This window comes from Lepisma saccharinum, chromosome 17, assembly GCF_977018435.1.
Source record: "Lepisma saccharinum chromosome 17, izLepSacc3.1, whole genome shotgun sequence".
NCBI classification, from domain to species: Eukaryota; Metazoa; Arthropoda; class Insecta; order Zygentoma; family Lepismatidae; genus Lepisma; species Lepisma saccharinum.
Genome location: NC_139245.1, coordinates 16,162,301 through 16,184,845, shown reverse-complemented (window position 1 = coordinate 16,184,845; position 22,545 = coordinate 16,162,301). Strand labels below are relative to the sequence as shown.

The 22,545-nt window shown below is 36.1% G+C and overlaps 1 protein-coding gene across 5 annotated transcripts in view; it reads left to right on the top strand.

Annotated features, from left to right (window-relative positions):
* LOC146001549 (uncharacterized) overlaps positions 1-22,545 on the top strand; it is a 103,535-nt gene that overhangs the window by 38,732 nt on the left and 42,258 nt on the right. For all 5 annotated transcript variants that reach the window (XM_083139012.1, XM_083139013.1, XM_083139011.1 and 2 more), the window contains 12 exons: positions 493-1,119; positions 3,017-3,241; positions 4,725-4,852; positions 5,714-5,902; positions 7,126-7,357; positions 8,988-9,230; positions 10,014-10,170; positions 10,724-10,931; positions 11,800-11,995; positions 16,161-16,377; positions 20,093-20,331; positions 20,522-20,657. In XM_083139012.1, coding sequence (XP_082995138.1) covers positions 493-1,119; positions 3,017-3,241; positions 4,725-4,852; positions 5,714-5,902; positions 7,126-7,357; positions 8,988-9,230; positions 10,014-10,170; positions 10,724-10,931; positions 11,800-11,995; positions 16,161-16,377; positions 20,093-20,331; positions 20,522-20,657 — 2,797 coding nt within the window. The remainder of the gene's footprint in view (positions 1-492; positions 1,120-3,016; positions 3,242-4,724; positions 4,853-5,713; positions 5,903-7,125; positions 7,358-8,987; positions 9,231-10,013; positions 10,171-10,723; positions 10,932-11,799; positions 11,996-16,160; positions 16,378-20,092; positions 20,332-20,521; positions 20,658-22,545) is intronic.

Below are 22,545 nucleotides of genomic sequence, written 5' to 3'. Positions count from 1 at the left end.
GGACAAAGAAACATGTCAAGGTCAAGTTAAAATAACGTCCAAGCTCTCTCCACATTCGATCTTCTCTTGTTGACTCACGCAGGTGTCTACTTCGAATTAAGCGAAACCAGTTTTGCGGAAGGGTCTTGTAAACAACTTTGTATTAAAAATTATCCATATTTCGATTTATCCGTACTGAAATACATTATAAATCCTATCTTATCGGCTGGGGAATGGGAAGAACTTCGGATTAAAGGGTACTTCGTATTAACCAATATCGTATTAACGAGGTTTTCCTGTACTCTGATAACTATATAAATGTGCTATTAGAAGTGAAATGTTTTTTAAATTTAATTTAGGGTTTTATTCACCATTTTAACACCAATATGCCATTATATACATAACTTTTGATCCCAAAATATGCCCAGTTTGTGTACTGATATCTCTATCTTTTACTCACCATAAATATGTGGCTCTAGTCATCATATAACTCCTTTTTTTCTATATCTGTAGAACACAACTGATGAAGATTCCATGGTTGTTCAGCATGTACTTGCAGTTCGTAAAGGAAGGCGTGAAATAAAAATGGATAAAGCAAAGGAAGTGAAGGAGAATATACCTGATAAAGCTGCAGTACCAGATAAAGCCGCAGTACCAGATAAAGCCGCAGGACCAGATAAAGCCGCAGGACCAGATAAAGCCGCAGAACCAGATGAAGCATCAGAACCAAATGTTGAAAAGCCTGCAGAGCCTGAAGGTTCACTGGAGAAGCCAAAAGAAGAAAATTCTGAAGGCAAAGAACAGGAAGGTTCAGAGGAGAAATTGAAAGTCGCAAATGCTGAAGAGGAGAAGAGTGAAATCGTTAAAAATGAAACCCCTGCTGCAGTCAAACCCGAGTCTACAACTGTAGAGGAACCACAAACTAAGATTGCTGAAGTAAAGCGACCTGAAACTTCAGAAACTAAGACTGATGTCCAGTATGAAGAGGTGGAGGAATTCTTTGTAAAATACAGAAGTTTCTCATATTTGCATTGTGAATGGAAGACTGAAGATGAATTGTACAAAGGTGATAAAAGGATAGCTGCAAAGATTAAACGTTTCAAACAAAAAATGGCTCATCATGCAAACATTTTTGAAAATGTAAGTACATCTTCAGTACCTTTCTTTTTAAACAAATGTAGCATGTGTGCAATTAGCATGGATCATTTTGCAGGTTTTATATATGCTATTAAGTAATTGATTATTTAGTAAATTCAGTCCAGGCATACAATAGTTAACACCAGTATAGTTTTGAAGGCAAGCTTGTCATAAAGTAAGGTTCAGAAATTTCAATCTGTAATAAGTTAAAGTAACTACCAGTATGAGAAAAAAAATATGTTCCCCTTATTGTGTAGGTATGATATATATATATAATATGAACTTACGTTTTGCGAGTATCGAGGTAACTCCTGCAATGTTTCGGGAAGCAACTGCTCCCTTCCTCAGGCTGCTCACGTTTAGGTTATGTGTAAATCATAACCACGTCGAACTCTCCATAGGTTCAGGATTGGTAAAAGGTGTATGGTTAAAAAACAATAAAAATCTAAAACCCATTACAGGTGCACGTCAAACTACCATGCAGTTTTCCCAATTAGAAACTGCTCCTTAGAATGTTAAAACTATCTTAAGTTAATATTATATATATATTAAACTTGTGAGTAATTTGCACAACCTTCATCATGAATTTTTGTAAGTAATTAATGATTTTGGCTTTGAACATTAGAATGTTACTCTTACAAAGTGCCATACAGTTCTGAAAGTAAACTTATATAGTCACGGACAAAGCTAGGTCGTAATGATCCCATTGAAAGTCAATAGGTTGTTACAACTGAGAAGTATCCATCAAAGAAAAAAAAATGTTCTTAAGGAAAAATTGCATCCTCATTTTACAATCTTTTAGAGTGGTTTGAGTTGGTGTTTTAAGTCCACTTTATGCACAGTAAGGTTAATCGAGACTGGACCTATGATTTAAAGTGGGATCCGAACCACTGTGCCATGTGCGTCCATCGGGTATTGAACCTGGGACCCCTTGATTACAAGGCAACGACGCCACAACTGCGCCATCGAGGAGGCCCTCTTTTAAAGTGGGCTTTTTAGAAATAAGATTACACTGAAAAGCATTAATTTCTGCAAGGCATCCTAATCATGTTTCAGATGCACACGAAATAGAAAATTTTGGTGTACTTCAGGAGGGAAAAATACAGAAAGAAATTAATATTCACAGATAATGTGTTATGTTAATCAAGAGAAAAAGTGGGAACACTATGGCACTTACCCCAGATAAGTGCAAAGACAAAATGTCAGTTGCATTTCCTTCCACCAGTCTCATCACTGAAGGCCTATTAGAATTGTCAAGTTACTGCATTACCTTTATATATACTAAATAAAATGTTATTAACATTAAATAAATTATCCTTCACCATATTTATATACTGTGGATGCATTATTTTATAACTTGTAAAAGAAGGTAAGAAAAATATGTATTTTAATTTAATGAAAATATGGAAACCTTTATTCCCCCCCCCCCCCCCCTGGTCACCAACAGTCAGGAAAATACATAATCAAAACAGTAACATGTAGTGATAAATGATAAAAATATGATGTAAAAACAGTAAACTGTGACATTGTGTGCTGTCGACAACAAATTTCAGCAGAACCACAATGTTACGTTTTTGAGCTGACCAAGCTAAAATCCAAGAACATAAAATAGATCCAGTGTAACAATTGGAACTGATTCAGCAAACCATGTAACTTGCAATACAAGCCCCTTTGTACAGGAAGAGAGAGTTAGTTCTTCATTACGGTTGTGGATCTTTAACTTTCGTTGTTAACAAGTGTTTTTATGTAGCTTAGTACTGTTTAAATTGTCTATATGCATTTTCAAATAAGAAACTTTTTAGAGCAAAAGTATCACTCTTGCCTTTCCCTTTTTTCATGTCTTTTTTTCTATTATATTATCTATTTGTATTGATTCTGAAAACTTTTACTAATATAACAGTTGGAGGATGAACCATTCAACCCTGATTATGTGGAAGTTGATAGAGTTCTCGATGTAGCAGAAAACACAGATCCAAATAATGGGCAAACAATAAAACATTACTTAGTCAAGTGGAGATCCCTCCAGTATGAAGATAGCACATGGGAATTGGAGGAAGATGTGGATCCATTGAAAATACAGCAGTTTGAAGTATTCAGAAAAGTTCCACCAAAGGATCAATGGAAGGTATGGTTTCCTTTACTTCTGTAATGTGCCTTATTTTTCAACCATTGGTGATTCATTCTTATAATTTATTTACTTTATGAGTGCAATGGCACATCAATAATACATTTTCAGGGATGTTGCACAATATTGACACAATGAAATTAAGTGTACGTAGTGCACTGGTACCATTAAATTATGAATAAAATTTCTGTAGTATCTGCATCAGAAAGTTTATGTTGGATGTTATGTACAATACTTTTCGAGCATTTTGGTGTTTCACAGGATCTGCTAAAATGCCACATAACATGCTTGGTGTCTTAACTATCCTGGAAATTAAGGTTATTTATTTTGCACCAATATTGTGCAAAAAAACTATATTTTGTGATGCCTAACACGTATTTTAATATTCTGATGTAATTCTTGAATATGTTTTAAGCAAAACTCTGTAAATTGATGTTTAATCACTTGTTTTGAACAACTTTTAATTGATACAATTTTCAGACATTGGTATTGGTTAGAATTGGTAACAGAATTATCATTGGTGCAAAGTGGTATCGGCTCAGCTCTAATTAAGTATATCCAGTTTATTGGGGGAATGAAATTAAGCATGTGAAGCAGGAAAATGCAAAATCCATTAATGTTACGATCCATTGTACGCGATAGACTAAAAGAGGGAAGTGTAATTCCATTTCATGTATTCATTTTCATTATATCAGGCTTTATTTATAATTCTGGAGTTAAAATTTCTTCTTTTTGTAAACCATATGCAGAAGGAAGCATATTTAATGTCTAGAGGCATGCATATTTCGTTTTTGACAAAAACACGAAATGTGATATAACACATTGTAATGTTAATTTTTCATGTTCCTGAAAGGTGTGAGGTGCATTTTCCTACCCTGTTTTGTCACGAAATAATGCGAAATGAACTGCAAAATGCGAAAGAGACTCTTAAACACGAAATTTACCGTGTATATACCGATGCGACACTTTCTGAAGTCAGAATTATCCTGAGAGTTTTGCAATTTTGCAGAAAATTGATTAATTCTGCTGTGAATATTTGAGAAGCAAAAATGGACTCCTTTATACAGGAATAAACTTAATATTCTGGTAATGATTTAATGTACTATTAGAAGGGATATGTTTATTTTGTGTAATAGTGCAGTTTTTAAATCCTATTTGGGATTATATTCACATTTTTTAAAACCAAAATGTCATTTTATATGGTGCTTTTTCACCGCTATTACAGCGAAATTTCATTTTATTTACCGCTTTTGAACCCGAAATTCACTGTTTTTGTACCGAATTTTCCCCTTTTTTATTTACCAAAAATATGTGCCTCCACTAATGTCATACTGATTGGCTCAGTCTTAGTTTTAGGAACTAAATTAATGTTTCTTATATTAATTTTAAGGCATATATTGTATAGCAAATTGAAAGTACAAACATGTATATGAAATACATAGTTGGTTTACATTGAAATTCAGAAAAATATTTTTTTTTCTAGCCAAAGAAGAAACCACCTGCAGAAGATTGGACAAAGTTAGAAGAATCCCCTATATATAATAATGATAACAATCTAAGAGCCTATCAGTTGGAAGGCCTTAACTGGCTGCTATTCTCATGGTATAATGGGTAAGTTTTACATTTTTCCTAATACTCCAGATATCTCAATTTTTGTCATTTTTTGTTCACAATTTATGGTATTTATGGTTTACATAAGCACAAGATTAGAGTTAGAACATAAATTGATAGAACTACTAAATGCATATCTTCGCTAATCAAATGACGATATGATGAAAGGACACTCGGAAAGAACAGCCATGCCCAGGCTGGTATTCGAATCCATGACCCCTGGCAACGTAGCATGCTGTGCTAACCACTCCACCACAGAGGCTGGTGAAAGAACAACTAAATACTGCATGGATGCCTTTTTTTTCATGGAATTGTGTTATTTATTTATAGCATGTTTTTTTTTTTTTTTTTACCTTGAGTTGTAATTATGGGTTAATAATGCAAAACTGGCCATGGTAAATGAGATGCAATGTTTTATAGCATAAACGTATTTCCAGTTTCAAACTTTTGTTTCATTTTACCTTCATAAGAATACTGTGTTCCAGTTGGCAGGGCATCTGACTACCATGTTGGAGACCTAGTTCGGTTCCCAGGATGGGTGATCTAAGGTTGGAATTTGTCTGGCCTTGTCCCCACATAAAGTGGCTCTGGGGTTCACACAGCCTCAAATAAATGGCTACCTGATGGTAAAGGTGGCTGGAGCATGTTGCTGATAACCACCCCCAAAAGCCTGAGATCGAGAATGTGTGGAGCGCTCCTCTACATCCCTCTAAATGTGCCTTCATGGCAATGTGCACTGGGAACTTTACCTTACCTACCTTACATTCATAAGATTTCACTGTTGCTGAAGAAGCATTGATTATACATTAAACATCAATGAATGGAATACTCAATACTGTACTTGTTTCATTTTCTTTTCAGCCGTAATTGCATACTAGCTGATGAAATGGGTCTAGGGAAAACAATTCAGTCCATAGCATTTATAAATGCAGTTAACCAGTATGGAATTAGAGGGCCATTTCTTGTTGTAGCACCTTTGTCCACTATACCCAATTGGCAGAGGGAATTTGAAGCGTGGACAGACATGAATGTTATTGTTTATCATGGATCGTAAGTATTTCTTTTCATAACTTGGTGTAGGTCTTACAATTTTGAGTTTCACATAAACCAATTTTTATGGTTAATACTTAATTTATGTTCATAATATTCAGTAATTAACTGCAGAAATCTATTAATGTTGCACAATTTTTTAGAGTAACCATGCACACAATTTTAGTGTATTTTTTGAAATCCCACATTATATAAATTGCACTAAATTATAATTCATGATCATTTGTTAAATGTACTTATCGAAGGTGATTAGTAGGGGCATGCATATTTCATTTTTGACGAAAAAACGAAATTTGAAAAAACACATTGTAGTGTTAATTTTTCATGTTTTTGAAAGGTGTGAGGTGCATTTTGTGACCATATTTTGTCACGAAATAATGCGAAATATTTTATTTTATTTACCGCTTTTGAACCCGAAATTGGCTCAGTTTTTGTACCGAAATTTTATCTTTTTATTTACCAAAAATATGTGCCTCTAGTGATTAGATGATCATCCTAGCCTGTTTGTAGAGGTGTTATTCTGTTGATTGGCACAAATTTTACTACTTTTCTGTATACCTATCTGGCAGATTTACACATTTTTCCGATACGGATAAACCAATGGTTAGTCATTGTGAATTTTAGTCTTTGAACCATGACTATTGCAATTCTTTTGACGGAAAGGTAAGGATGGTGCAAAATGAAGTTAGCAGGCTGGATGGGACACCATTGCATAGCAACATGTGACCACTTGCCTTTTTGCAATGTCAGATGTGTGAATCAGGGCATTGTCTTGAACAGTCTCACATGCTTGGACAGCCTGCTACTTCCTCATATGTTCAGCTCTTAGAAGAAAAGTTAACTAAAGTGCCACTGGCATGCAATTTTCTAGTTCTAGTTCTCGGGGTATGTGTTATTTGCAATTTGTGAAATGTCAGGATTTATTGAACCACCTTCAACTGAAGTTTTATTAATGTCGGTGCAAAAACCATGTTTATATATATTAATCTTTGCAATTTTAGTGTAAGTGTAACCTGCAACATGTGCATATAAAAATTATTTCCACATTTAGTTCAAAAATGAAACTAATAATTACAACTAACATGTAAGAAAAATATCATCATCATAATAATATATTTTATATCTTGCATTACAATATTGCATCTTTGCCTATAGAAACAGAAATAAACTTTTTTCCACGATGTAAGTTACGTTATATTACATCAAGTAATTTTTTTTTTCAGAAATTCTAGTCGAAATATGATACAGGAATATGAAATGTTCTACAAAGATGAAAAAGGACATCATATCAAGGATATGCAGAAATTCAATGTTTTAATTACAACATTTGAAATCATTATTACTGATTGTTTAGAGTTAAAGGAATTCACATGGAGGCTTTGCGTAATAGATGAAGCTCACAGGCTGAAGAATAGGAACTGTAAACTATTAGAAGGTCTAAGGCTTCTTAACTTGGTAAGTTTGGATCAATATTATTTATTTTCTGTGCCAAATGCATATTTTAATATAAGTTGTTGCTTACTTGCTCCCTTTCATGCATGTAGTTATTGTTTGCCATTTGATATCACAAGTATATGTCATTGTCGGTCTTCAAATTGATCAACACACATGCACTTGTTTATACTTAATCACAGCTATGCATATTTGGTAAAAAATATATAGCATTGCACATTTAGTAGATATTATTTTCCATGCAATATTTCAACATTAGTTGGTAATAGTTAGAAATATTGTAGAGAAATTGTTTGAGCATGAGTGCACCGTGTTTCAAAATTATTTGGACGATAAAAACACGTTCCATGAGCAATACAGCATAATCACCAATCGAATATCCCGTGAAATACATTTGAACACATCCCAAGTTTTTTTTTTTTGGAACGATCCCAGTAGTTCTAAATTCTGCCGCCAGTTGCCAGGCTGACCAGTTGTAAAATGGCCACCAGTGCTGAGGAGAAAGCATTTTGCGAGAGTAGGTTTTGTCATGATTCTGCAATGTCAGTTTAATCAGCAAAGAACTCTTATCGCATTAGTCGTGCGGTGCAAACCAGATTAGAACATACTGAACATGCTGAAACATGTCTGGATGGAACTAGATTACTGTATTGACATGTGTAGAGCAACGAAGGGTGCTCACATTGAGCATTTGTGAGTAACTTTGCGATAACCATTGGCACTTAAACTTGGACAGTTACATTACACATGTGTGAAATTTTATCTTATTTTGACAATTTATGAATAAAATAAGAGTTGAAATTGTTCATATCATTTTGAAACACCCTGTATGTACCAATGTAGACTTGAATCGGAAAAATCAAAGCTTAGAATTCCTGATAATTCAAGCAAGCCTTGTCACTTCAATTTTTATTTTTAATGATAATAAATATACAATTATTAGACTTGGGCTTCAGGTAATTTATTTTCCACTAGTACTTGGGAAATAAACATGATATACTTTTGAAAACCACCGAAGAAAAAAAGCTTTGAGTGCACATATTTATTTATATCAAATTATAGGGATGGACCCAAATATGAGTACTTGTTGATATCGACACCGATACTGATATTCTACCACTTTAGTGTAATAATGTGTTCATATTTTGGGAAATGAGAGATGTGGTAGTAATAATTACAGACAAACTTGGCATTCACGGTTTCTGCGAAGCTAGTTCATTCTATTAATTTTGGTGGCCACTGCCAAACACAACAACGCAACAAGTTCCAACGAGGATGGTGTCAGTGACCACCGAAATCAATTGAACAAACTAAAAACAGCTTAGTGGAAACTGAGTACTAAGTTTTCCTGTAAAAATGTAAATGCTCAATATAGAACTTGCATGTTTTATTCTCCTCGTTGATGCATGTAATTAGGTGATGGCAGAAAGTTTCATATATTTGGATATTTGTGAGATATGAATTATATCTTTTTTCATAAAAATTATAATAAAATGGCAAAATTTAATGAAATCAAATTTATAAATTATTGGTAATTTTACTGGTACAAAGATTGTCAATATCAAGTAATGTCCCATCCCTAGTAAATACACATAACAAATAATAATTGACCCCCTTTTTTTCTTTTCACTAGGAACATCGTGTTCTTCTCTCTGGAACACCTCTGCAAAACAATGTGAATGAACTGTTTTCTCTCTTGAATTTCCTTGAACCCAATCAGTTTACAAGTAGTGAAGCATTTTTACAAGAATTTGGTGATCTGAAAAGTGAAACAGAAGTTCAAAAGTTGCAGATGTTATTGAAACCTATGATGCTGCGTAGATTGAAGGAAGATGTTGAAAAGACCATTGCTCCAAAGGAAGAGACTGTGATAGAGGTAAATACATGTTTGTTTATTACTAAATTTTAACATCTATTCACACAAACAACTTCTAACATGATGTGCTGAGCAGAACATGTTTGTCTTACCTGCTACAGAATAAGTACACAAGAGGAAATGCAGTACACATAAACATGTTTTTCTTAAATGTTGTTTAATTCTGCCCTTCATTGTATGTTTAGGTTGACCAATGTATTCTACAGCATCAACATATGGTATTGCATATGGCACTATTTAATAGGGAGCCAGCAAATATTTTTTATTGTTAGAAATGACATTGTGTATTTTATGCCAAGTTTGTAGGCTATTTTGAAAACTTGTTTATTCAAAAATCTATTGATTTTCCTACTAGACTCTGTAATGTTGCCATTTCTTCCTAAATAGACTCTCTTTTTCTGCACAAATGACTTGACCCTATGTGCAAAGTTGTGCAAGATACTGAATTTTTATTGTTAGGGGTGGTTGTGTATGAAATTCAAGCCCACTGTAGGTATTAGTAATTGTCCATGTCAGCACATTGTGTAAAATATATCTTATAATGTGCATATTCATGTTGACTTCTCCAGTATTTTTATCAGGTTGTTTGCAAGAATGTTTTGAGTTTACTTACTTGATAAGGTAACTTGGAACTTACACTTTGAATTATTGCCAATATTTTTTCCAGTTGGCATTAACTCTTCTAGTACCTTCAACATTTCCTCTAAAACTGTGTCTTTCAGTTCATTTTGTATATGCCATTTTACAATTATCAAATATTCTGATTTTAATGTTTTCTTACAGGTTGAATTGACAAATATCCAAAAGAAATATTACAGGGCCATTTTGGAAAGGAATTTTTCATTCCTGTCAAAAGGAACATCAACTTCTAATGTACCTAATCTCATGAACACAATGATGGAATTGAGAAAGTGTTGCATTCATCCTTATCTTCTGAATGGTATGTATAGCCCTGGCTACCTGTTTTCCGGAATTTTCTTGTAGTGACAAGCATCTGAAAATATTATAATTGAGGTTCTAGTGTATTTTGAAAGAAAGAAAAAAAAAAGGGGGGGAATTTTGAAATGGTAAAAGTTTCAACGTGACCTGTAAAACTACAAGTTGCTCTCTTGATTGACGATAAACTAAGTTCAAAAACATCCATGTAGTCAGTGCTCTCAGGTAATGATTTTTCTGGTAGATTTTGTTTTCAGAACTACTTGTAGATGGTCACAATAGAATAAACAAAGATAAGGATTTACAAAGTTCAAATCTTAATTTGAAATTTAAGTAATTAAAATATTGCAGATAAATAGAATATCAAATTGTTAACATTTCATAATGTTGTATATTATTGAAACTTTGAAGGACTGCTTCTTTTATTCTTCAGGTGCTCATTAAATGAGCTCAAGAAGTGGTGCAAAGTTCCAAACAGAACTTTTCAATTTTTGTTATATGTATATGTTTTGTAATTTTTAAAAAATATATAATAATGTTTTCATACATGTTTTTAGGAGCAGAAGAACAGATCCAGTTGGACTACAAACTTACAATTGGAGAGGATCCTGATGCATATTTTAAAGCACTGATAAATTCATCTGGCAAGATGGTGCTAATTGATAAGCTTCTTCCAAAATTAAAAGCCAATGGACATCGAGTTTTAGTATTTAGTCAGATGGTGCGATGCTTAGATATACTGGAGGATTACTTAGTATTTAGAAAGTAAGTTTCTGATCAATGTTATTGCCCTGAAATAGGTAGATACATTTCTCAGTCTTCAATAGTTAGCTAGTTAATTTTATTTTGAAAACCAAATACGAAAATGTTTCAGTAGTTTTATTAATAAAATAAATGCATGACTATAAAGTAAATAATCTGTAACGGAATGCAGAGAAAGATCAGGTAATTATAGCTTGTATGATGTAGAGTTCATGCTATAAGTACAGTAAAATGGAGATAGCCTGCATGGTAATTTTACTTCTTTTCGTTGAGGTGTGTGTTTAAAGTTTATCCTACAACGGAAATGGAAAGTTAAGAAGTTTCAACCACTATGATTTCAGTTGCAATCTCTTTATCATAGCCAGCTAAAGCATGCATCTAATTTCCTTTTCTTCATGTACCATTATTTCCAAAGGCCTGCTTCAGTAATTGCCTGTAGGTGCGATTATGACTTAAATGCACATTATACATAGGGGCATGCATATTTCATTTTTGACAAAAACATGAAATGTGAAATAACATGTTCTGATGTTAATTTTTCATGTTTCTGAAAGATGTGAGGTGCATTTTCCTACCCTGTTTTGTTATGAAATGATGCAAAATGAATTGCAAAATGCGAAATGGACTCTTATACAATTTATTTTGTAATAAGTGCAGTTTTTAAATCATATTTTGGATTATGTTCACAATTTTAAAATCAAAATGTCATTTTTTATACTTTTATTGGTCAGTTTTTTCACCGCTATAACACAGAAATTTTATTTTATTCACCGCTTTTGAACCTGAAATTTACTGTTTTGCACCAACATTTTGCATTTTTTTTTTTACCAAAAATGTGTGCCTCTAAAACACCACCTTCGTATAATTTCAGGTACCCATTTGAGAGGATTGATGGCAGAATAAGAGGAAATCTTCGCCAAGCAGCAATAGATAGGTTTTGCAAGCCAGATTCAGATCGATTTGTGTTTTTGCTGTGTACAAAAGCTGGAGGACTTGGAATAAACCTGACTGCAGCAGATACTGTCATTATTTATGACAGTGACTGGAATCCTCAGAATGACTTGCAGGTATGTAAAGCACATGATGCAAATGCTACTAAAGCTATGTATTCAGTGAAAGACTGCAAAGTATACTATTGGTGTCAACAATAGTAGAAATACCAACATGAGCTTATTGCACGAAAGAAGAACAGCTACTTATAACCAGCATCTTTTATTCATTTTTGGTGCAGTAAATGCTGTTTTAGTATCGCACAGGTGAAGTTACGTACAGACAACTCTCGATTCAACGACCTTTCACAGTTTCCGGGAAAAGGGTCGTTATTGGAATTTGCACCAATTTTCAGCTTAAAGGGAGCTCAAACGGACACAAAGATGCTTAGGAGATGGTATCACCATTTATCCTGGTAGTTATACAACCTGTTATGCACAGGATGCGTGTTGTGAGAAGGAAAATAGAACATGAAAAAGTTTTCACAAAAGAGAATTTAAAATAATGTTACTTTGTTTCAATTGTGCACAGTCGTTGCTTTTCCAGGAAATTCTTACAATTCTAGTTAATGAGAAACCCGTTTCCACTGAGACCTATGGAAAGGAAAACAATCTCTCGCTTATTGCAAGCGAAACTCGAAGAATCTTGACACCAGTCAGACTGGTGCCAGCAAAACTCGGGAGATAATCGGGCAGAATGAATGTTGGATTTTATACGGGTTTACTGGAGCATTGTCTGTTACAAGATTAACTGGTAAGATTAGATCTCTCGGGACAAACAACACAACCTCTCTAGGTACCAGACAAAAAAAATAAAGGCAGGGCTGTAATTTTCATTCTGGTTCGGCTGTGTAAAATACATTGTAAAAAAAAAGTCACTTTTCTTTGCTTCAACCAACTTCATTCACCCTCCTTCCCCATTCAAGGGAGCAGTCCAAACTCCTTCCTTGACTTGCATTGTAATCCAGCGTGAAAAAGGAAATGCGCAACTTGCGATCTATTTTGACCCAAAGCATATTGTAGGACAGGTCATTAAACAACGTGGCAGTTGATAATCATTCGGGTTTGGAATTGAATTTCACTTTAAACTGTATATTTAGTCCCAATTAGCCCATCAGCATAAAATGAACTGAAAACAAGCTTTATGAAACTGCGCATTTTCACATATCAAAATGGTAGATCGTTATTTACTCTCACATTAATCGACGATTTAAGTTGGATTTAGGAGTATTCTCGATGTCAAACACCCACCCCTCCAAACGTTTTCCCCTTGAATAATATCTTTTTAATCAGTCTCAGCGACCATTCCTACATTGAACACACTTTTTTTTTTCCTCCACATGAATGGTTCTGAAGAAAGGTAAATTAAATTTACAGTTGTGGTTATCAGAAGGTGCAGAACATGAAGTTATTTTAACTCTTGTTTTGCTTTCTGGAGATCCAATTTCGTTAATCAAAACAGCTTTGCGAGATTCAAAACAATAACTTTTTTCATCGCGCTGGATGAGTCATCGCTGTTATCTGCAAGCAAGAACATCAGTGTAAAGAAGAAAGAAATGACCCTTGCTTTACGTTTTACCATTTTACCATGCAACAGACAATAATACGGGCAATATTTCCTATGCAGACTACAGCATTAAAAAAAATATATAATAAATAAATTTTAAAAAACAACTGAATTCTGCAATTATCAACATTGCCGTGCACACCAGTGGCGGAGAATGAGCTGGGGAAAGGGGGGGTCCCTTTTTGTTTTACTTGTTCTATGGTTTTTGTTCGTTTTCAAGAATATATCCAGAACTGGTTGCCCCATTTTAGACGTCAAAGGAAAGGAAGAGGGATGGGTCCTTTTCCACCCTCACCTGTAATCAGCCCGCATCAGCAAGAAAATCGTGGCTGAAACAATCTGCATCGCACCCCCCCCCCCCCTCCTACGTTTCCTGACAGGAAAAGAGGGAGAAGTCAGTAAGCCAACGGAACACTTTTTTAGCAGATATTACGACATCGACACAATTAGGAAAAGATATGAAGTGGGAAACGGGAGTTATGATGCACGTAAGATCGAAGTAAACTTTTGTGGAAACCTGGATGTCAACGCATTAAGTGGGTTGACGATCTTTAGTTCACCTATGTGGTTTTGATTATCTCTAACAGTTTCGCTTTTTTATGAAGTGTTGCAGGGAACAAAGAACACATTTTGAATGAAAGCGGTTACTGGAAGTTGTCGGCTACAAGGCCGAGAGTTGCTCACTCACGGGAACCTGCTGAACTGGACAGATGGGCCAGACTTCCAGGCGCCACACATCTGTATTTTCGAATATTCCTGCGATCTTATCTCTCAAGGTGGTGTATTTATCGATGAAAGAGCTTGACCTGCCATACACATTGGCAAAGACTGCAAGTCCAGCAGTCATTTCGAGCTGCTCCCACCCTTCCCCGCGAGTTTTCAGCAGCTCTTAGGACAAGGAAACAAAAGGTCTATTTAAAATAACATCCAAGCACGTTCGATCTTCTCTTTCTCTTCTCGCGTATCCAAGAGAAAGCGTGGCAAAACAAGCCTGGCACGTTGGATAGCGGCCGTCGGGTGCGGGGTAACATTGGTGCGCTTGAGGGAGGGGAGGGCAGAGGTCAAGTGCTATTGGATATCGCTCAAGCATGGTGTGGTGGTGCCTATTTTTAGTTCAGACCCAATTGTGAGCGGTAGAGCGCTCGTGAAGGAAATGAGTGGGGAAAAAAACAACGCATTTTTCGGCCGATTTCCTTCAATTTTTCAACTTTTTTTTTTTCAAATTTTTCTAAATTTTTCACGGTTCCCGGGAAAAGGGTCGTTACTTCGAGAGGGTCGTTATACCCGGGGTCGTAGAATCGAGAGTTGACTGTATTTCTAAATTATGTAGAACCTCTTACCACCCACCCAGGGAAAACAAACTGCACCAGGCAGAGCAGCACTACACTGCAGACAACGTAAATGAGAACAACTACCAACTTGAGAGCACAGCAGCGCATTTAAGCCAACAAACATCCAGCAGTGCTGCACTACGGGAGAAATGGAAACTATCAGCAATGGGTAACAAACCAAGCAGTGATGGCTACCATCTCCATCCAAGATGCCATAACCTTTGTTAATTAAGGCAGTGGTCCTTTGAAATTAATTAGAACTGCAATATGGAAATGCAGAACTTCGCATGTGCATTACAGCATCCTCTTATTTTGCACTAAATAATTAATTTTCTATTGCTGGACCTGGAAGCTAACCACTTAATATCAAAGAGTTAATGTCAAAATATTTTATTAAATAGCTCATTTTTCAACACTATTTTATGTACCAATTCCAGTTGGTAACCTTATTCGAACACAGGCACACATTCACAGGTATCTATCTCTTTTGCTTATGCACCTGCAAGGCTCAGTCAGGCTGCCATGAAACGTTTTCTGGTTCAGACGTGAATCACAGCAGTGGAGGCATTCATCCAAACCGGTTCCATTCAGAAAATGCAGCAGGTACTGCACTGAGAAGTATCAGGACACCTCATCCGAACTGGAGATTTCTGGTTCTGGATGCTTTCATAGGCTCTCCATTGTGTGACCCACCTTTTTCTGCTTTGCTGCTCTGGCACTGGTTGATGGCAATCCTCATCAGTCTGTTGCAGTGCCTGCTGTCTCTCCTGAATGAATGGAGTCTGTTTGGATGAACTCCTGCACTGCACTGATTGTCAGCCTTGGAGCTGCCTAAGCATATGTGATTCGTGTGCCTGTGTTAGGACAGAATTACAAACTGATATTGGTAGATAAAATATGGGTCACCCTGTATTATGAATATCATCGATATTGTTGCACACATTGTTTATATGCTTTAGGGCCATGTAAATAAATGTCAATTTACTAAAGAATTACTTACCAGTGTGTTTTAATTTGTACGAGTAATGAAAATCATAGTAGCAAAGCTGCTGCTGTTTAGTGTTCCATAGAAAGAGTAATTATATAATTATGACATTACAGTATCTTGGAGTAAAAATAAGTAGGAGAAGCTAACAGTAAGCAAATATTGTGTTATAACTTGAAATTAATAAATGTTCAGTGTTCATGTGAGGAACATTTGTAGAAAGAGAAGGGCCCTTGTGATCTGTAAAATAATTAAGTCTTGTGTACTAAGCTCATATGACAAATGTGTGAATATGATAATTTGGGTCTTGTCTTTACATCTTGTATACGGTTTCATAAAGTAAACAATTCTTTATTTCAGGCACAAGCTCGTTGCCACAGAATAGGACAGCAAAAGATGGTGAAGGTATACAGGCTCCTTTGTCGTAACACCTATGAGCGTGAAATGTTTGACAAAGCATCTCTGAAATTGGGTTTGGATAAAGCTGTGTTGCAGAGCATGAATACGACTCAGGGAGGAAAGGAGCCAGGGAGCAAACAACTTTCCAAGAAGGAAATCGAGGATCTTCTCAAAAAAGGTAATATAATTTTGCAATATGCTGTAATAATATATTTCATTTTGTCTCTTTAATGTTGAATGATTTATTGTAATGACCCAGTTCATTTCTACTTGAAAATGAAATGTAGATTGAGGTCCTAAAAGATAGTGGGTTAGAATTTGTGCATTATTAATTGGGTAAGGTGGGATAGAGAAAGGAGCTGAGTGATAGAAATTCAGTTCCACACTATGTACATGCCAAAAATGTGAGGGGGTGCATTGCATTGCTCTTCAGAAAGCACATTAAATTGTAATTAATGCCTGTCCCAATTATCCAATTGGTGCATAAAGTAGTTCATTTTCATCAGTATGGGAAAGTGTTGTGTTTTATTTACAGATACTAGCTAATACTATACTCTTGCTACAAACAGATGTGAAATATTAGAAGTCTGTGGAGAAATATGTCTTTTAATAAAAAGTAACAATACAGTGGTAAAATTCAGTAACAAAATAATTTCAAAAGTAACTTTTTGAACTGCTATTTTATTAGTAACATTTCTTGATTTATTTGCATGATAAATATATACAGTGGAACCCCGATTTTAAGTTCCAGCTTTATACGTTTTCCCGCTTAATACGTTCATCCAGTCAGGCCCCAGCAAAAGACCATGTTAAATAATAGGATGTTCACCTCGATCTTACGTTCACTCTTAACTCACGTTTCCCGCTTTATACATTTTCTGAGCCGTGACGATGTTTTAAAATTTGCCAGGAACCTGTTCTGTCGACCACGCGACTTTTCCCTCCTTTTTCTTGCTTTCACATTCACCAGGCGACCTTGAATTCCAGAAGTTAGGTTCTCGTGCTAGAGGAGGGATGAAAGAGGCATGGTTCCCGGGAAGGGGGGGAGTTGCATTCGGTACCTCCTTTTAGGGACAGGAAGGGAAAACGGCATTTCTTGCAATCCCCATGAAGATGAAATGGGCCGATCGTTCTGCCACAGGTTCAGACAACAAGCGCACCTTTGCCAAACCGATTCTCTCCAAATGCTGCCTTCCCTTCAGTTAGGACACAATGTGTGTGACAGGTGTTTTTGATCACCATTCGCTTCTTTGCCCACACATTTACGAATTCTTCCTAGATGACGTGAACGAAAAAAAGAGGGGGGTTGTTTGTAAAAACTTTTCCTTCTTGTTTGCAACGTTGAAAATGGGGAAAATTAAGGATTTGCCATACCGGATAACAACTGGAGTTTTTCTTCAATGGAAATTCGTTTAGATTCTTAGGAAATATGATTGGATTTAGTTCGATTATTTTTAATCTGAAGTTTTTTCACGAATGCTATATCATTTGGTTATCAGATTGAAGCTGAAAATGCACAAGCTAAAGTGATCATTTTTTTCTATGGACAGATAAGGCGATATTTTACTGACGGATGGAAAAATATTTGTGTCAAATCAATTGTATGGGGGGAGGGGTAAAGTTAGGATAAAAGATTCTTCTATGTGAGGCAGAGAATGTTTTCTCTATGCATATTGCGTGACTCGTATGTTGTAAAGTGATTGGGGGGCCAGGAGAAATGAGTGAATAAACGAGGGGTGCGACAATATTTTCTGAGAGCAGGAAATTTAGTGCACATCTAAATGCCATTAAAATGCGTATTTGCACCAAAAGAGCAAGGGGGCTGTCCAAGAATGGTGCTGATCATGTCACCTTCAAATTTGCAAAAAAATTGAAGAATATGTAGGGTAAAAGCAGCTGGAGCATGGTGCTGATCACACCATATCTCACATCCCCCTATATATATGTGTGTCGTGGCATGGTGCAAAGTGCATAGGAAACTTAACCTTCACCTTTTTCTCATTAGCGGGGGGAGGGGGGGGGGCTTTGCTTTCTCGTCATCACTAGTCTTGTAATTACTGACAAGTGCCAAGTATTTCTCCCCAATTTTATTCCTCGTGTGGAAGTGAGCACCCATACACGAGACATCATAACCAATTAACATAAAGGCTTCTAAAATGATGCAGTTGCTCTTCAATCTGAATACACGTAGTCAACGAACATGACGTACTGAAAGTGGAGGAAAAAAAAAAGACTCCCATCTTTCCCCCACATGAGCTCATTACTCCGGCACTGTGCAGAGCTATGCAGTAATTGAAGTATTCAGACCCTTTCTCATTCTTTAATGCCACACGTCTGAAATCTTTCTCATATGTCTGACGCATTGGCTTCAAGCAGTGATCCTTCTCCCCTCCACCCTCTTTCCTTCTTTCTTCCTGCAGCTTGGCCGGGTATAAACACACTTCTGATAAGACTTGTTCAACTGTATTGGCGCCACTCCACCACCTGTTTGCCACCTCCTTTCCCTCGTTCCATTACAAACCGGTGGGAGGGCTGTCTGCGAGCAACGGACAGCTGGCAACCGGCACCAATGTTTCGTCTCGTGGCTCCAGAGCTGTGACTCATTCTCTCTGAAGGGAAGAAAAGCTGCATTGTTTTGAATATCCTCTCTGAAGGTTGTTTTGTTTTGATCACAAAGCCAGGAGTTAGAAAAAGACAAGCTATTTTTTTTTCCTTGTTCTGCCTTCTGATAAACACCTTGAACACATTGATAAACACCTTGAACACATAGACCAGTGCAGGAAGGAAATGCACATGATGCTAAGAATAATATAATCGCCACTTTTCTTCGGAACCATTCACGTGCTGAAAATATATCACGGAATAATAAACGTTGACGGGAAGACAAAACAAAGGAAACATGTTATTTACTCCGCAAGACTTCTAAATCCAATAATAAATTGTCGATTAACATGGATGTAAATAACAATCAGTGGTGTACCCAAAGGGGGGGGGGGGGGTTGATGGGGGTCAAGTCCTCTGTCTGGCTTGACTACTATAAAAAGTATACATAACCCCATCTTCCCTTTTGAAAATCCTGCATGCGTCACTGATAATTTATTGCAACGTCTAAAAATGCGTAAGTTTGACAAAGCTTGTTTTGTTCACTTTCTGCTGTTGGGCTGATCGGGACTGGATGCATATGCAGCTCAAAGTGGAATCTGAACCATTCTGCACATCTTCAAGACAATTTGATTACAGTATATAAAGATGCTTGGCTATAAATGATCACCCCCCCCCCCCCCCTCAGTTACCTGGGACTTCTAAAAATAGCAACTAATTACTAGTTTACAGAGTAAAGGGAGATCTCGCATGATCAGATGCATAAACTGAACCTAATAGGTGGCAGTTAGAAGCAGTCATCCACCGGCCCTACCCTCGAAAGTAGGTCCCTTTAATCCGTCATTGACTTTCTCAGCACGTCTTACTTTTTTCCTTAGAAATTCATTATCATACTTCTTTGCCATTGTTAAATAGTTTTTGACACAATATACCCCCTAAAAAGTCGATTGTGTAGTCATTTCTTACTTACACTTGAGTTTCACCCCTCCCTTATGCTTTTCCGCTTTTTAAGTTTCCTGCATTTTAAGATTTTTATTTAGGGGCCCCTGAAAAACGTAAAATCGGGGTTTGACTGTCGTGTGATTTATAGTAATTATTGAGAGTAGTTTTAAGTTGCTATATGTAAGGTATATAATGATGATACTTGAAAAGAATCAACATTCTTAAATCGGTTGCCAAACATGTTTAGCAGTTGACTCATGATCTTGCCTCCCGAACATTCTGGTTTCAAATCCTGACCATCATGGGTTTTCCATTTCTTTCCAAATTATCTTCCTTAAATATTCTTTCAGGTGCATATGGAGCCATCATGGAAGAGGATAGTGCAGGAGACAAGTTTTGTGAAGAAGATATTGATCAGATATTGGAAAGAAGAACTCAGGTCATAACGCTGGAGTCAGAGAAAGGATCTACCTTTTCTAAAGCAAGTTTTGCCAGTTCAGGAATTCGGTCAGATATTGATATTGATGATCCTGACTTCTGGAAAAAGTGGGCTAGGAAGGCAGATATTGACATGGAAGCGGGTGACAAGGTTGGTTTTTAATTCGTCATTACTAAAGTTAACTGTAATTTTTTTAATGTTAATTTTACATACATGGATTAATCATTGGATTCATGTTTAAATGCAATTGATTGAAGGTGAATATTTTCAAACCATAATTAATTGAAAATTTCTAGCGTAAACAAAAATCAGTTTTCACATTCTTTTGTTTCACTTTCAGAATGTTTTGGTCATATCCGAACCTCGCCGAAGAACACAAATTAAAAGATATGGTCATGATGAGTCTGCCGTCGATATGTCCGAGTTGGACACCAGTTCTGATAGCGATGATGAGGGAGGATTAGGCCGAGGGCGAGGTAAGAATTTTTTTTACCTTAATCTTGAGGTATTCTATTAGCTATTTTGAAACTGTTCCCTGAATTGCAGAGATATGTTGTCCTGTGTGTAAATATCCAAAGGTAACTAGAATTACTAGAATTATTACACAGTAATAATGATTAATTTGATAGCTCATGGTTAATTTGATAGCTCATGCCCGTTTGCACAAACATCGATTTACTCGCAAGTAAGAGTAAACTCAGAGTTGACCCACGAATCGGCAGAATATCTGTTGCACCAACGGAAACAACAGGTTAGTTGGGAGTAAACAGAGGGTCAACTTTATCTTTCGAGATCGGCGAGTAAAAGTGGAGTTAACCCACACGCAGTGCACTAATGGCTGATTATAACACCATTAAGCCTTGTTTCCATGATATGAAAAACCCAATATGCTGACCATGACTACGAGAAGGAGGATAGACTGGACATAAACAGAAGAAGAAAGAAAAGTGGCAAAGGAGAAGAGGAAGAGAAAGAAAACGAGAGGTGGTTTGGAATAAGGAGTATGGGGAAGACCACAGAAAAGATATGCAAAGTGCTTAGGAAAGCGGGCATTAAAAATTACAGGAAGGGAGGGAGAAGCATCTTAAGAATAGCGAAGAATGCAAACAAGAAAAAGGAAAATGGAAGAGGAAGGGATTATCTACGAAGTGAAATGTAAAGAATGTCCGAGTGTGTGCATAGGAGAAACGAAAAAGAGACTGAAAGACAGGTTGAAACAACATAGGGATGATGTACGACTTAAGAGAGAGAGAAATGTGATATTTAAACACACGAGAGAAACAGGACATGACATAGAGTGGGATGAGGCTAAGCAGATAGGAAGGGAGAAGAGAATACTAGTGAGAAAATGGAAGGAGGGCAAGGAAATAGAGAAGAAAGGGGAAGAAGACACAATGAACTGGACTGGGGGACTGAAGTTAATCAAATAATGGAAGAAGGTGTTAGAAATAGTGGAAAGGACAAGAGAGAAAGAGGAAAGAAGAATGAAGAAGGAAAGGAAAAAGAGTGCGAGATGAGAGAGTCCAACCACCTTCCAGATGAAAGGAAATGTTTAGCTAAACCGCCTGTCAGGTGAAAGTACAGTTGACAAAGGAAGGCCATCTGCTGGAATGTTCCAGGGAAACAAATTTCTAAGTGTCTTGTCTGGAGGGGAGTAATTTTTGTTTTGTACCTTGTTTCAGTTGTACATGGTACAGAGTCTGAAGAAGACCTTGCTAGAAGGTTGAAACTTTACGTTTAGTTTGTTTTATAATAAAAAAAAATCTGCCTTGTTCAGCATATTGAGTTTTTCCTACTAATGGCTGGCATCTTCAACCGGTAATGTATTACTTCATAATTTCAAAACTAAGTAAATGTTAAATAGGAAACAATAGCCTCAAACAATGTATTTAAAAGGCGAGAAGTATGTAGCATGTTACTAAATATATATACTGTTCTGCAAAACAGAGTTTGTAAAATTGCACGTGCAATACAAACATAAACATACACCTCAAAACCCGATATGGAACATTAACACTAGTATTATGAACAAGTGTGATTTTTTAAATTACAAGATGCATTTGATAATACAAAAAATAAAAAAAAATTAAACATAGAATAATAGTATGTGAAATTGATTTTTCGGGAGAACAAGGGAAGGAAAATAAACATGAAAAATTACAAATATTTATTGATGTAAACATTAGTTATAAAATGATCATGAAGTGGAGCAAACATCACTAAAACTACCTACTACGATTGCAAGCTGCACTAATATATCAAAATTTGTTCACGTAAATATATTTTTCCACATCTTGATTCCATGCTTGAAATATTCTCGTTCCCGTTGCTTGTTACTCTTTAGAATACCAATGTCCAGGTCCT